Here is a 13514-nt window from a genome sequence, read left to right as displayed (position 1 = left end):
TCCCTGGTGCCTTGCCACTCTCCATACCCTGGAGGGCTCGTAGCAGTTCCTCTAGGGTCAACTCCCCTCCGAGGTCTGCATGTGCTACCTCTGACACCTGAGGGAGATCTTCCAAGAAGACGTTATCATGTGCCTGCTCAATGGAGATTTCACTCATGTACAGTTCCTTGTAGAACCCGACTGCTCTCTTTCGAATTTCTCTGTGGTCCACTAAAAGTGTCCCATCATCAGAAAACAGGCCATGTATCATCTTATTTTGACCATTCTTTTTTTCCAAATTAAAAAAGAATTTTGACGGTGCATCCATACACTCTACAGTCTGAAATCGCGACCTGACCAGAGCTCCTTGTGCGGTAACGTCTAGCAATTTGGTCAATAAATTCTTCTTTGTCCTTAAATTTTCTATGCATACCTGCCGTCCTGTGTTTTTCATTGGCTCCATTAGCGCCATTATTTCATCTTCCAAGGATTTCATACGTAGAGTTGTGTCTCTCGTGACACTGGAGGTATACTGTTGACACAGCTGTTTAATTTGCGTTTTGGCAAAATCCCACCACTGTTGCACAGATTTAAAAGAATGCTTTGTTGTTCTAAAATCACTCCAAAAATACTTAAACACATCCTTAAAATGACCGTCTTGCAATAAACTGGTGTTAAAATGCCAATACGCACTCTTATGCTTGAGTTTACTTAAAAACACAGTAGACAGAACCATACAATGGTCCGTAAATCCTACCGGTATAATTGCACAACTTCTAAAAGCACTTAACTGGTGTTTAACACCATAAAATTTATCCAATCTGGCCATAGAGAGCATATTATTATAGGAGTGCACCCAGGTATATTGTTTCTGCATGTGGTGGAAATTTCTCCAAATGTCCACAAGGTCACAGGAATTCATTAATTCGACTAGCCTTCTATGTGATGGCATATGGGGCTCTATATGATTCCTGTCCATATCCAGCTCTGTACAGTTAAAATCCCCCCCAGAATCAAAAAATCATCAGAGTCACCATTTTTTAGGACATTATCTAGGTTTCGTAAAAATACCATTCTGTCAATGGCCGTGGTCGGGGCATAAACACAAACAAAAACGACCCACCTATTCTCATATTGAGCTCTAACCTTTAACAGTCGACCCTTTATGATTTCATCAACTTGATAAGAACAGGGGATAAAATTATTGGAAAATAAAATAGCTACTCCCCCACTGGTAGATGTCTTATGACTTAAAACGGATAACCCTTTAAATTCCCTGGCCCAGTCCGCAGCATTATTAGCGTCTGTGTGGGTTTCCTGAGCAAAGATTACGTCAATTTTCTTTTGCTTCACTGTTTCAAACAACAAAAATCTTTTATTTATTTCCCTTGCTCCATTTAAATTCAACGAAGCAACTCGAAACTCACTCATAAAAATGATGAAAACTAATAGAATTACATACATGATGTCTAGGATTGACTGTCACTATCATTATTGTCCAGCATACCATTGACTTTTGTAAGGATTTTTTTTAGACGGTACCCCTCCTGATCAGTGAAACCCCCTTCTGACATAAACCCACGTGTTTTTCTAATGAACTGTTCCACATCTGGGAAAAACTCGTCTATCCTTACATTCCTAGCATGCTTAGTCTTTCTCAGAAACACCTTGATGTCGTCCACGCTATATTCATGGCTCGAAAAGCCACTTAGATTTACACTACATGTTATACTGCAGTCGGAGGCTTCACTCTCACTCTCTACCTCCCCAGAATTCAGCTCCTCTACGCCATCTTTCCTCTTAGCCTGTGCATGAGGACGATTTCTCCGTCTCTTTCTCTGGGGCACCTTGAACACATTTTCTTCCGTCTCCATATGAGAGCTATCATCCGCAACTTCATCACCAAGGGACGGATCCACACTATCTAGTGACACCGTACTATCCTGTGTATCCTTATCACATAACTCAGGCTCACCCTCAGCCTTCTCTTCTTCACCTGGTTGAACATTGATACCCTGGTGAGAGGGGCCAGCTTCAGGTGCCTCCACCTGAGAGGGTACTGCTGTTCCCTCTCCCGGTGTGTGGGCCCCATCCACCCCAACACCCTCTCCAACAGTAAATTTGTTACCAGCGGCTACGTTAGCATTATCACTATTTTCGGGATTTACCCGTTTTTCTGGACAGGCCCTCACCAGATGACCAGATAAACCACACCCAAAACACTTCATTGTAGTAGTAGTGGCATAAATTACATAATTAAAATCCTCCACCTTTACATTGAGTGTCAGCTCCAGCTCATTATTATCCTTCAGGACCATGTACACAAATCGTCTAAAAGACACGATATGTTTTACATGAGGGGATTTGCTTGTAATTGCAATCCTCTTGATCTGGGAGACCAGTTTACCATAGCGGGATAGAGCTTGGGACAGAACCTCGTCCTTAATAAAAGGAGGAACATTCGACAGGATTATTTTTTTTGACGGGGTTGACAAAGGAAGCACTAAGTGGAACACATCATCAAGCACAACTCCACTGTCCACCATTTCGTTTGCCAACTCCACCGTTTTCAGAAACAGCACAACAGCACTATTCATCCTGGCCGCAGACAGAATGTTGTCGTATCCTACACTCTCCCCCACGGCCAGACACACCTCCTCAACGCTGGCGGTAGTGGCTACTTTAATAGCATGCCGCCGCGTGAGGGAATCATATTTCCCGGTACCTGGGACAGCCATGTTTCCCAAAACACCACGGAAACAGCCGCCCAGGCCAGCGAGAAGCACACACAAACACACACACACAAACACACACAAACACACACACACAAACACACACACACAAACACACACACACAAACACACACACACAAACACACACACACAAACACACGCGCGCGCGCGCGCGCACAACAAACAGTAGTAAATTGAACTCTCTCAGAAACCAAAGACCTAAAGGAAATCGTATTTCTTAAGAAAAAATAGATAGAAAAAAGAGATAGAAAAAATGAACAAGCGAACTTGGAGCAGCGGCCTCGGCCACGCTCCGCACACACTCACTCACTTCCGCTCCGACTCCGCCCACTCACTCAGTCCATGCGCACACGAGAGAGAGAGAGAGAGAGAGAGAGAGCGCACAAGAGAGAGACATTGAGCCAGCACACCTTGAATATTTTCTGGATTAACCAGAACACTACTTACAATGGACAAGTTTTACAATTGTTTAATTTAAATTTTTTTAAAAATGTTTTCTCAACGAGAAAACGTTTTTTTTTGTTTGTTTTTTTTGTTTTTTTAAAAGTTGAATGTTTGTTTGCACATAATGGAAAATGAACCCAAACTAGTTTTGCTCACAACATGGCTACACAACACGGAACTACTGCCATCACTTAGAGAGTTTCTAACATCAAAAACAGGTTAGATGAAGCTGGCAAATGAGTCTCTGCTACAGAGGACAAAGAATTATTACTGACCTCAGCTAACTTAACCCCCAAAAAAGTGCTAAATACATACAAAGGTTGAGGACCTTGAGAACCAAGGTGTTGCAAAGACAACACGAGTCCGATCCAGAGACTCAGGGTCCGGTTCAAAGAGGCATGTTCATTGTATGAATGAGCAGGTGTACAGGTGTTCCTAATAAAGTGGTCAGTGAGTGTTATGTGGCCTTCGGAATGAAAAACAAGAATTTTTTTCTGGTAATATGTAGTCTGAGAGAACACACTTTGAGAAAAGGTGGGAGGGTTGTAGGGAAAGTGGTTGTTGAGCAGACCTTTCCTGTAGAGGTAGCTGACTGTAGTAACTTCAATATAACAAAACCAGCATGGGGACAGGAGAAACCCAATAACTTGAATTCAAAGTTGTTTTTTTTTAAGAAAACAGTGAATCCTGATATTCACTCAGATATGTAGGCCATGAGTAGCCAATGAAGACACAATGCAAAAATATTTTAGGCCATTTACACAGCTTGGAAAAAAATGTGAGAATCTGGCACTTTTTTCTTTTCTACTACATGGGCAAAAACAACCAAAAAGAAATAAATGAAAACATCTGGTGGAGAAAGGAGATGGGCTCAAGCCACCATTTCCTGAGCCAGATTACTACTGTAGTTTCACAATCACTTCTAAATTTAGACAAATTTTCCTCCATTCACACAACATGGAAGTTATCTTGGAATTGTCTTTAGGGCTGAGCTTACATCATTGAGTTCTATTCCGCACCATCATATGGCTCTGGTTCTTGTGATGTCATTTTGCCTCTATTAGAATCTGCTGAATCTATATAAATGAGTCGTAGCAGCTATAAACAGAAAGCCAATGGCAGTTTTCTGGCTAGGATTAAGTGCTGTATGTGCTGTTTTTTAACCTGGTGATGTCCTAAGGAAATGCTTTATTTTATAGTGACTTGATAAACATTCTCAAGACTTAAGAAGTTACTGTGTTGAATGTTTGGTTAGATGTAGGCTTTGATTAGAAATAGATATGGGTTATAAACTGTATTAAAACCTGTTATGCCCCCACTTTTTCACGAAGTAGAACTGAAAACTTTACAATGTACATCTCCTCCATTTGACTTTTTGTTGTTGTTGTTGTTATAATGGAATTGGCCTTTTCTTTTTTTTTTTTAATTACCATATGCCACTTTGGTCTTTTATACTGCATGGGCAAAGACAAAACAATCAACCAACAAATAAAGAAATAAATGAAAACATCTGTTGGAGAAAGGAGATTGGCTCCAGCCACCATTCCTTGAGCCAGATTACTACTGTAGTTTAATTATCATAACATGGATTTTAATGTAAAAAAAACATATTGCGTATCACTGTATGTCAGAAACATTTGAAAGAAGTCGTAGTATCGTGTTATGTCATAAGGATGTAAATAATGTCATTGTAGAGCATGTCATGGAAGTTAATATATTCGTTCGTTAGAAAAACCCTTTACCTTTGCTTGCAAAGGCTTGAAACTCGTTGTATAACGTTTTCAGTTCAAGAAGCGCACAAGTGTGTAGACACCTAGTGGATGAATGAGAAATACAGACAGGGCATACTGTCTTTCTCCACTTCAATTCTCACTTTTTTCACCTTTACAAGCTTAATTATCATATTCTGGATTTTAATGTAAACAAACATATTTCGTATCACTTTACATCAGAAACAAGACATAGTACCGTATTTTTGACATTTACAAGCTTAAATATCATATTATGGATTGTAATGTAAACAAACACATTTCGCATCAATTTACATCTGAAACTAGACATAGTACCATATTTTTGACCTTTACAAACTTAATTATCATATTATGGATTTTATTGTAAACAAATATATTTCATGTCATTTTACGTCAGAAACATTTGAAAGACGCCGTAGTATCGTATTATGTTATAAGGATGTGAAAAATGTCAAAGAAGAGGACATCATGTATGTTTGTTAGAAAAACCCTTATCCTTTGCTCACACAGGCTTGAAAATCGCTGTATAGCGTTTTCAGCTCAAGAAGCGCACAAGTGTGTAGGCACCTAGTGGATGAATGAGAAACGCAGAGACAGGGCATATTTGATGAACATTGACTTTTTACACTTCAATTCTCACTGTTTTCACCATTACAAGCTTAATTATCATATCATGAATTTTAATGTAAACAAACATTTTTTCATATCTCTTTACGTCAGAAACAAGTCATAGTATCGTATTATTCATCTTTACAAAGTTATATTCTGGATTTTCAGGTAAATACACATATTTTGTATCTATTTACGTCAGAAACAAGACAGTACTGTATTTTTGACCTTTACAAACTTAATTATCATATTCTGGATTTTAATGTAAACAAACATATTTCCTATCATTTTATGTCAGAAACATTTGAAAGAAGTCATATTATCGTATTAGTCATAAGGATGTATATAATGTTTACTTTAGCTGTCTCACACAGTGTATTGGAGTTTAAATTAAATAATCAATATATTATTTCATCATTATTTTCATCAACCATTTTTGTGACGTCTTCGGGTTAATTCATCCTTACCTGTTCTCCACTAGAGGGCACTCTAGTCTGAAATGTTTTTGAGATGCCGAGACAGTACATGTACCTGTTGCCGAAAGTGGGCTCCGTTTTTCCTGCTCCGAACAGATGTTCCGTCCAGTTTTCCTGCGCAATTCCATACAGTGAAAGTCCGAAATGGAAATGAAGCAGATCAGCAGTTGCAGTTAGACCGAGTCTGCCCTTATATAGGGTTTCTTGCTATTGTGACGCAATACATTCTAAATTCTAGCTCAAAGTTTTAAATTCTAAATTAAATTTAAAAAAAAAAAAAAAAAAAAAAAAAAACCTCAGTCACTTATGTTTATTTTGCTGAAACTAATATGGAGGCTGTTCATATGTAATGGAAGTTTCAAAACGTTCATTCATAAACACGTGTATGTTTTGTTTTGTGCTAAAGTGCTTGCATTAAACACAGTGGTGTATAATTGGGATTAAAGCAGGACTGTTGCAGATTGGGCTTAGTTAGTGTTTAATGCATTTAAACCTTTACACCACACATTTACAAAAAATCATCACTTAATCAAGTTGTACTTACAATTACATATTATAAAGCTCAATAAAGGTGATCTCAATCAGTCCAACATAAAGTTCTGCTTTTAATTTAATGCCCATCAAACATATTTTGCAAGAGTTTTAAAATGTTTTTAAAAATACTAGACTAAAAAAAGGATTAAAACGATTTATCACTGCCCTAAAACAATTAACAGTCCACAAGACAAGATAATAGTTACATTTATAAAAAATAAAAAATAAATTAAAAAATACCCCGTTCAAAAGTTTACATACCCTTGATGCTGAACAAGCTTTGTTAACAGATTTCTGACTTGATTCACAAGAATGGATAAAAGATGGGGTTGAAAACAAAAAAATCAATCTCTACAATTAAAAAACTTTATACACATTTCATGTACATTCAATTATATTACATTAGGGACCTCTCAGCTTTTATTAACCAAGAAAAATAAGCCAAATCTAGATTTGACAAGATATGAGTTTCCATGATTCCTTATGACAAATATTTCCCAAATCTAACTATTGACATCCCAAATAACTGGAAAAACTTTTCCGCCATGATAACATACCTCCAGTCTCCTTTTCTGGATCACGTCGACAACAAGCAGAAGAATGACCAAACAATATTACTCACTGGAAGAAAACACTTTTACAACTTCCCTTGAATGGTTTCACTTTTATCTAAAACACATTCAAACCTTAATCCCTCGTTAACATGTATACACACATATGCACTCACATGCACTCATGTTCCACAAAGACACAGGAGACACATGCTCACACCAGCATCTCTCTCTGTTTCTCCTACGCACCCACGCACTGACACACACAGACACACACACACACACACACACACGCAGAGGGCCCTGTCTTAAATACACACACCCTTCGAGCACTCACACGCACTGCTTCATGCAACATTCACACAGTCTCCAAAACAAATTTTCAGAGCTATTACACCTGTCTCCTTATTTATGGAGCACTTACACATACACACCTTATTCCAGTTCTCATTCAGTCCCATGCAATAACATTTCAATGTGATATCTTCCTTAAGTAAGACTCCCAGAGTGCTGCCCTTGATCTAAGTGGAATCTCGCCTGGCATGGACACTCTAAACTCATTTCCACCACTCACTCACTAGGGAGAGTCCAACAACCATGCACCACCATAGTTTTTTTGAACCCCACAAAATCATGATCCTTACCACAGGAGAACGTCACTCAAAAATGAAGAAATCAGACACGCTGACTCAACAGATTTGGAGCCTTTTCCTGCTCAGATCAGTGTGAAGTTTACGATACCTTTGGTCAGTGGCGATTGATACAGATCATGTCCACAGAGAGCTTTTATTTCCATTTAGTACTGCCCTCAGACGATAAATAAGATAGTTACATGTCTCCCAGAAGACAAAATACTAACAATTTACACAGATCATCCTGTTTACATCACCCTGGCTCTTAATGTATCGTGTTACCTTCCTGAGCATCAGTGAATGTCTGCACTTATGTAATAGTCATTCTGTGTACGAGTCCCTCAGTTGTCATCAGTGTGAAAAGATGGATCTCGACATCATCGAGATGATGGGGTCATATACGTAGAATATGATGGAAAAGCAAAGAATGTACAGGACCCAGAGGATTTTTCTGAAGAATAGTGGACAGTTTAACTGCTCAGGAAAAACAAAGGACTCATGAACAACTATCACAAAACAAAAAAACAGTCGTGGATCCTCATCATCATCACGTAATGACACACAGTATTAAGAATCAAGTGTATTTAAACTTTTGAACGGGCTAACTTTTTATAAATTCAGCTATTATCTTGTCTTGTGGACTGTATGTAAACATCTGTTTGTCACGTTTCGTAACGTAACGGAGATAAGGACGGATGCAATCGCAGGTTAACGGTTTTATTGAGAGACACAGGCAGGTTAATCCAAAACGTGATTCAAAAACGTAATCCAAAACATGAAAGAGGTCAGGCGATCGGCAAACAGGCGTGAACGGGGCAAGGCAGGAAACTATGTCGTGGTCATGGAAAACAGGGTCGAGATACAAAACATGAAACATAAGCTATGACTATGAACTGGGAGCAGAGAAACCAGCGTGAACTAAACAGACGAATCTAAACATGAACCATGAAACATGACATGAACTATGACTGTGACTGTGACTGTAGACTCTAAACTAATCTACTATACTGTATCGAATCGAATCAAATATTCCGCGCCATGTGCTGGGAGGCGTGTAGTATACATACAAACATAATCAGCGTTGTAATGGCTGACGGCTGAGGGCAATTCAGACACACGTGAAACAACAACCAATGACAGAATTTAGTGTTCGGGACTCAGACACAGTCTCAGTGTTTAAGTCTAAGCTTAAAACGTATTTGTTTACTCAAGCCTACCCTGACTAGATTCTGTTCTACTACTTCGCAGTCATAATTATCTTTTTTCTCCCTCTCTCCTTTCGCCGAGCCCCACACGAATTTATGGAGATACTAGAGATCCAGATCCTTTCTGCCTCTGGATGGAGCTCAAATCTTCTTTAATTCCAGACTGCTGGGACTACGGCTGCTCCTAACGCCATACAGACTTCATATAAATCCATAATGAACTTTTTCACACTAACTGTTGTTACCCAGATGAGGATGGGTTCCCTTCTGAGTCGGGTTCCTCTCAAGGTTTCTTCCTCTTAAAACATCTTAGGGAGTTTTTCCTTGCCACCGTCGCCACTCAGTGGCTTGCTCAGTTGGGATAAATTCACACCTTTAATATCTGTATACCATGTTGATATTTCTGTAAAGCTGCTTTGAGACAATGTCTATTGTAAAAAGCGCTATACAAATAAAATTGAATTGAATTGAATTGAATAGAACGGGGAGGAGACATAACAGAAACATAAACAAATGCATGTGTCGAAATGTCACGATTGTCAACAAGGGACAATCGTGCACCTGCTCGTGCACCCGCTTGTGCACACACGCTCACATGCTCCACAGCACGCTGCTTAAAGGGGAACTCGTGACAGAGCACACACCCCCCCCCAGAGGCAGTCCTCCGGGAGTGCCATGAAACATCCATCTCCATTGGCGGCCCCGTCCCCCTGGGCAAAATGTCCCAAGCAGAACCAGGAGACCGCACGGCATTCTTAACAAAACAAAAAAGCAGAGCGACGTTCACAGCAGAGCAACGTCCTTGGCAGTGCATGAAGGCATAGTGATGTCCTCGGCGGTGCATGAAGGCATAGTGACGTCCTCGGTGGAACATGAAAGCAGAGCGACGTTCACAGCAGAGCAGGAAAGCAGAGCAACGTCCTTGGCGGTGCATGAAGGCATAGTGACGTCCTCGGAGGAACATGAAAGCAGAGCGATGTTCACAGCAGAGCAGGAAAGCAGAGCGACAGGCCCCGCAGTGCAGGAAAGCAGAGCGTCGTCCTCGGCGGGACAGGAAAGCAGAGCGATGTTCACAGCAGAGCAGGAAAGCAGAGCGACAGGCCCCGCAGTGCAGGAAAGCAGAGCGTCGTCCTCGGCGGGACAGGAAAGCAGAGCGATGTCCTCGACGGAGCAAGGAAGCAGAGCGACGTACTTAGCAGTGCAGGAAAGCAGAGCGACGTCCTCGGCTGAGCAGGAAAGCAGAGCGACGTCTTCGGCTAAGCAGGAAAGCAGAGCGACGTCCTCGGGTGAGCAGGAAAGCAGAGCGACGTCCTCGGGTGAGCAGGAAAGCAGAGTGGCATCCTCGGCTGAGCAGGAAAGCAGAGTGACGTCCTCGGCTGAGCAGGAAAGCAGAGCGACGTACTCAGCGGAGCCTGCAGGCTGAACTTGGCTGGTCATGTCAGCAGACTGGGACGCGAGCAGAGCTTGGTTGTCCGTGTCAACAGACACTTGGTTGTGCATGTCAGCAGACGTGGACGTGAGCAGAGCTTGGTTGTCTGTTTCAGCAAACTTAGGTGTGTGCAGAACTTGGTTGTCCCAGTCAGCTGACTTGGGCGTGAACATAACTTGGTTGGTTAGGTCATCAGACATGAACATGAGCAGAGCTTGGTTGTTTGTTTCAGCAAACTTGGGCGTGAGCATAACTTGGTTGTCCCTGTCGGCTGACTTGGGCGTGAGCGGAACTTGGTTGTCCCTGTCAGCTGACTCGGGCATGAGCGGAACTTGGCTGTCTGTGTCGGCAGACTTTGGCTTGAGCGGAATGTGGTGGGCCGTGTCGGCAGACTCGGGCTTGAGCGGAACGTGGTCGGCCGTGTCGGCAGACTCGGGCTTGAGCAGAACTTGGTCGGCCTTGTCGGCAGACTCGGGCTTGAGCGGAACGTGGTCGGCCGTGTCGGCAGACTCGGGCTTCAGCGGAACGTGGTTGGCCGTGTCGGCAGACTCGGGCTTGAGCAGAACTTGGTTGGCCGTGTCAACAGACACTTGGGACAGTAACTGGGCTTTACAGTTCGCCTCCGGACTCTCGAACTGTATCATGAACTCCCCCACAATCTGTTCTACACTGTCCAGGTTCATACCGTGCTTATCAAGTAGGACCTGCACCCACTGACGGGCCGGTCCAAAGAACTTGGACAACATGAATCGGAGCCATTGCTTCTCCTCTGGCTTAGGGTCTAACAGGCTGGAGAAATAGAATTGACAGTCTACCAGAAAATATTCCGGGGCACCAAAAAATCCGTCAAATGGATCAGGAAACATGAATAAATGTCTGTTGTGGGAATTGGACTGAGTCCATAGTGGGGATGGTTGGTGTCGACTTCCGGGTTCTGCGTTTTCTCCGTTCTCCTGCTGCATCCATGTTTTGGGCGGAATATTCTGTCACGTTTTGTGACGTAACGGAGATAAGGACGGATGCAATCGCAGGTTAACGGTTTTATTGAGAGACACAGGCAGGTTAATCCAAAACGTGATTCAAAAACGTAATCCAAAACATGAAAGAGGTCAGGCGATCGGCAAACAGGCGTGAACGGGGCAAGGCAGGAAACTATGTCGTGGTCACTGAAAACAGGTTCGAGATACAAAACATAAAACATAAACTATGACTATGAACTGGGAGCAGAGAAACCAGCGTGAACTAAACAGATAAATCTCAACATGAACCATGAAACATGACATGAACTATGACTGTGACTATCTATCGTAAGGAATCTATACTATCACATATCACATATCACATATCTCATATCTCATATCTCATATTGAGTCGAATCTAATATTCCGCGCTGTGTGCTGGGAGGCGTGCGGTATATATACAAACATAATCAGCGTTGTAATGGCTGATGGCTGAGGGCAATACAGACACACGTGAAACAACAACCAATGACAGAACGGGGAGGAGACATAACAGAAACATAAACAAATGCATGTGTCGAAATGCCATGATTGTCAACAAGGGAAAAGCAGGTGCTTGTGCACGCGCGCTCACATGCTCCACAGCGCGCTGCTTAAAGGGGAACTCTTGACACTGTTATGTGAAATAGCTTATTCAGGACAGAACTAAATACAAAACAACATGGGGATTTTTATGATCCCTCTTATTTTGTTAACAGTATTAAGATTTAGGAGATTCTGCAAGGGGTATGCAAACTTTTGGGCACAACTATATATAGATAGCCAGAGTTTGTACTGCACTTTTGTCTTGCTTTAATTGTCTAACTTTGCCGTTGTTTCTGTTCTGGTCCTTGTGCCATATTTATTCCTTGACTTAGTGTTTTTGCCACGTGTTTACAGCTTCTGTTGTGTTTGTTTTGATTCGTAGTAAACCTTTATTTGCACTTGCATCCGTCTCTGCCTCTAAATAGTGCCTTGCATGGCAGCTCTGGTTTGTGAGGAGTGAGTGTGGGTGAATGACAAACAGTGTAAAGCGCTTTGTAGAACCTATCTATGTACAGTTGTGCCCAAAAGTTTGCATATCCCTTGCAGAATCTGCTAAATCTTAATACTGTTAACAAAATGGCCTTTTAGTCAGGTTAACCCATACATTCATGATGTTTTGGTGATACAGAAATCATTTAAAACTCGTTAAGCAGCGCGATTAAAAAGCTGGCCATGGTGTTATGGTGAAGTTTGACACTAAACTTCACCATCACGAGTTTGACACCTCGCTCCACGCATGCGCATAATTTCGGATAACTTTGGTAACGTATGTGCCAATGGAAACGGTTATAGTAGTTTATTAGTAACAGTACTTCGCTTGGATACCTAAAAACTATAACCACTGAGTTATCACTATCACTCTGCATTAAAAAAAAGAAAAAAGAAAAAGGTTTGAAGGCTATCACACAGAAAATTTCATATCAGAAGTTGCTCTGGTGATGTGATGGCCATCTCAGGTTAGCGGTCTGGCAAAAACTAAACCAGCCTAGTCTTCTTCATCGCTTGTATCATTTGATTAAATGACACATCGCTGAACCTTTCAAGACATAAATAATAAGAAAAAGTCACCTCACCTGTCACTGATGATCATCTCATGTGCTTTATGGGTCCTTCCTCTCTACACCTGATGACTTTCTGAGAGAGAGAGAGAGCACGTGCAGCCTGTTTAATGCACAATTCAGCTTCTAGAACACTGATAGGTCACAATCACACAGATTCTGTTCTGTGTTCTATAGTCTATATTCTGTGTTCTAATACAGATTAAAAAATATCTCACACTCTCCATCCAGGGATCCCTACTAGTGTATTAAGAACACCCTGGATCCTCTAATGATGATGATAATGAACCAAACAGACTCTAAACAATTTACATGTAGACTTCAAATCATAATATCATAATATGTGAATAAAAACTGCTTAGAGCTTCACACAATAAAAAAGTAATATTTCAACTTTCATAATATTTACATTTAAAATCACAATTCCACATTGTCTAAGCTTCCCTACAATTAATAAAACAAAATACCCTACACACAATACTTTCCTGGAGGTGAAGGGAAGATGTCTACATCATATTCTAAGGAAGCATGGTTTACCATTTTGTTAAA

The 13514-nt window shown here is 41.2% G+C and overlaps 1 protein-coding gene across 1 annotated transcript; it reads right to left on the bottom strand.

Moving 5' to 3' along the window:
• Positions 1-9177: 9177 nt before the first annotated feature.
• Positions 9178-13044, bottom strand: LOC128629274 (uncharacterized). Its single transcript, XM_053676613.1, has 2 exons — positions 12981-13044; positions 9178-11529 (listed from the first exon to the last, which is right to left on the bottom strand). The coding sequence occupies exon 2, from the start codon at positions 11323-11325 to the stop codon at positions 9718-9720; it is 1608 nt and encodes a 535-aa protein (XP_053532588.1). The 5' UTR covers positions 11326-11529; positions 12981-13044; the 3' UTR covers positions 9178-9717.
• Positions 13045-13514: the final 470 nt, after the last annotated feature.

This window comes from Ictalurus punctatus, chromosome 27 (assembly GCF_001660625.3).
Source record: "Ictalurus punctatus breed USDA103 chromosome 27, Coco_2.0, whole genome shotgun sequence".
Taxonomy (NCBI): Eukaryota; Metazoa; Chordata; class Actinopteri; order Siluriformes; family Ictaluridae; genus Ictalurus; species Ictalurus punctatus.
Note: the sequence above shows the minus strand (reverse complement) of the source record. Positions and strands in the feature narration are given on the sequence as shown.

What these genes read in the sequence shown, in the direction of transcription:
- LOC128629274 (XM_053676613.1), bottom strand. Translation starts at nt 11,325, where the DNA reads ATGCAGCAGGAGAACGGAGAAAACGCAGAACCCGGAAGTCGACACCAA.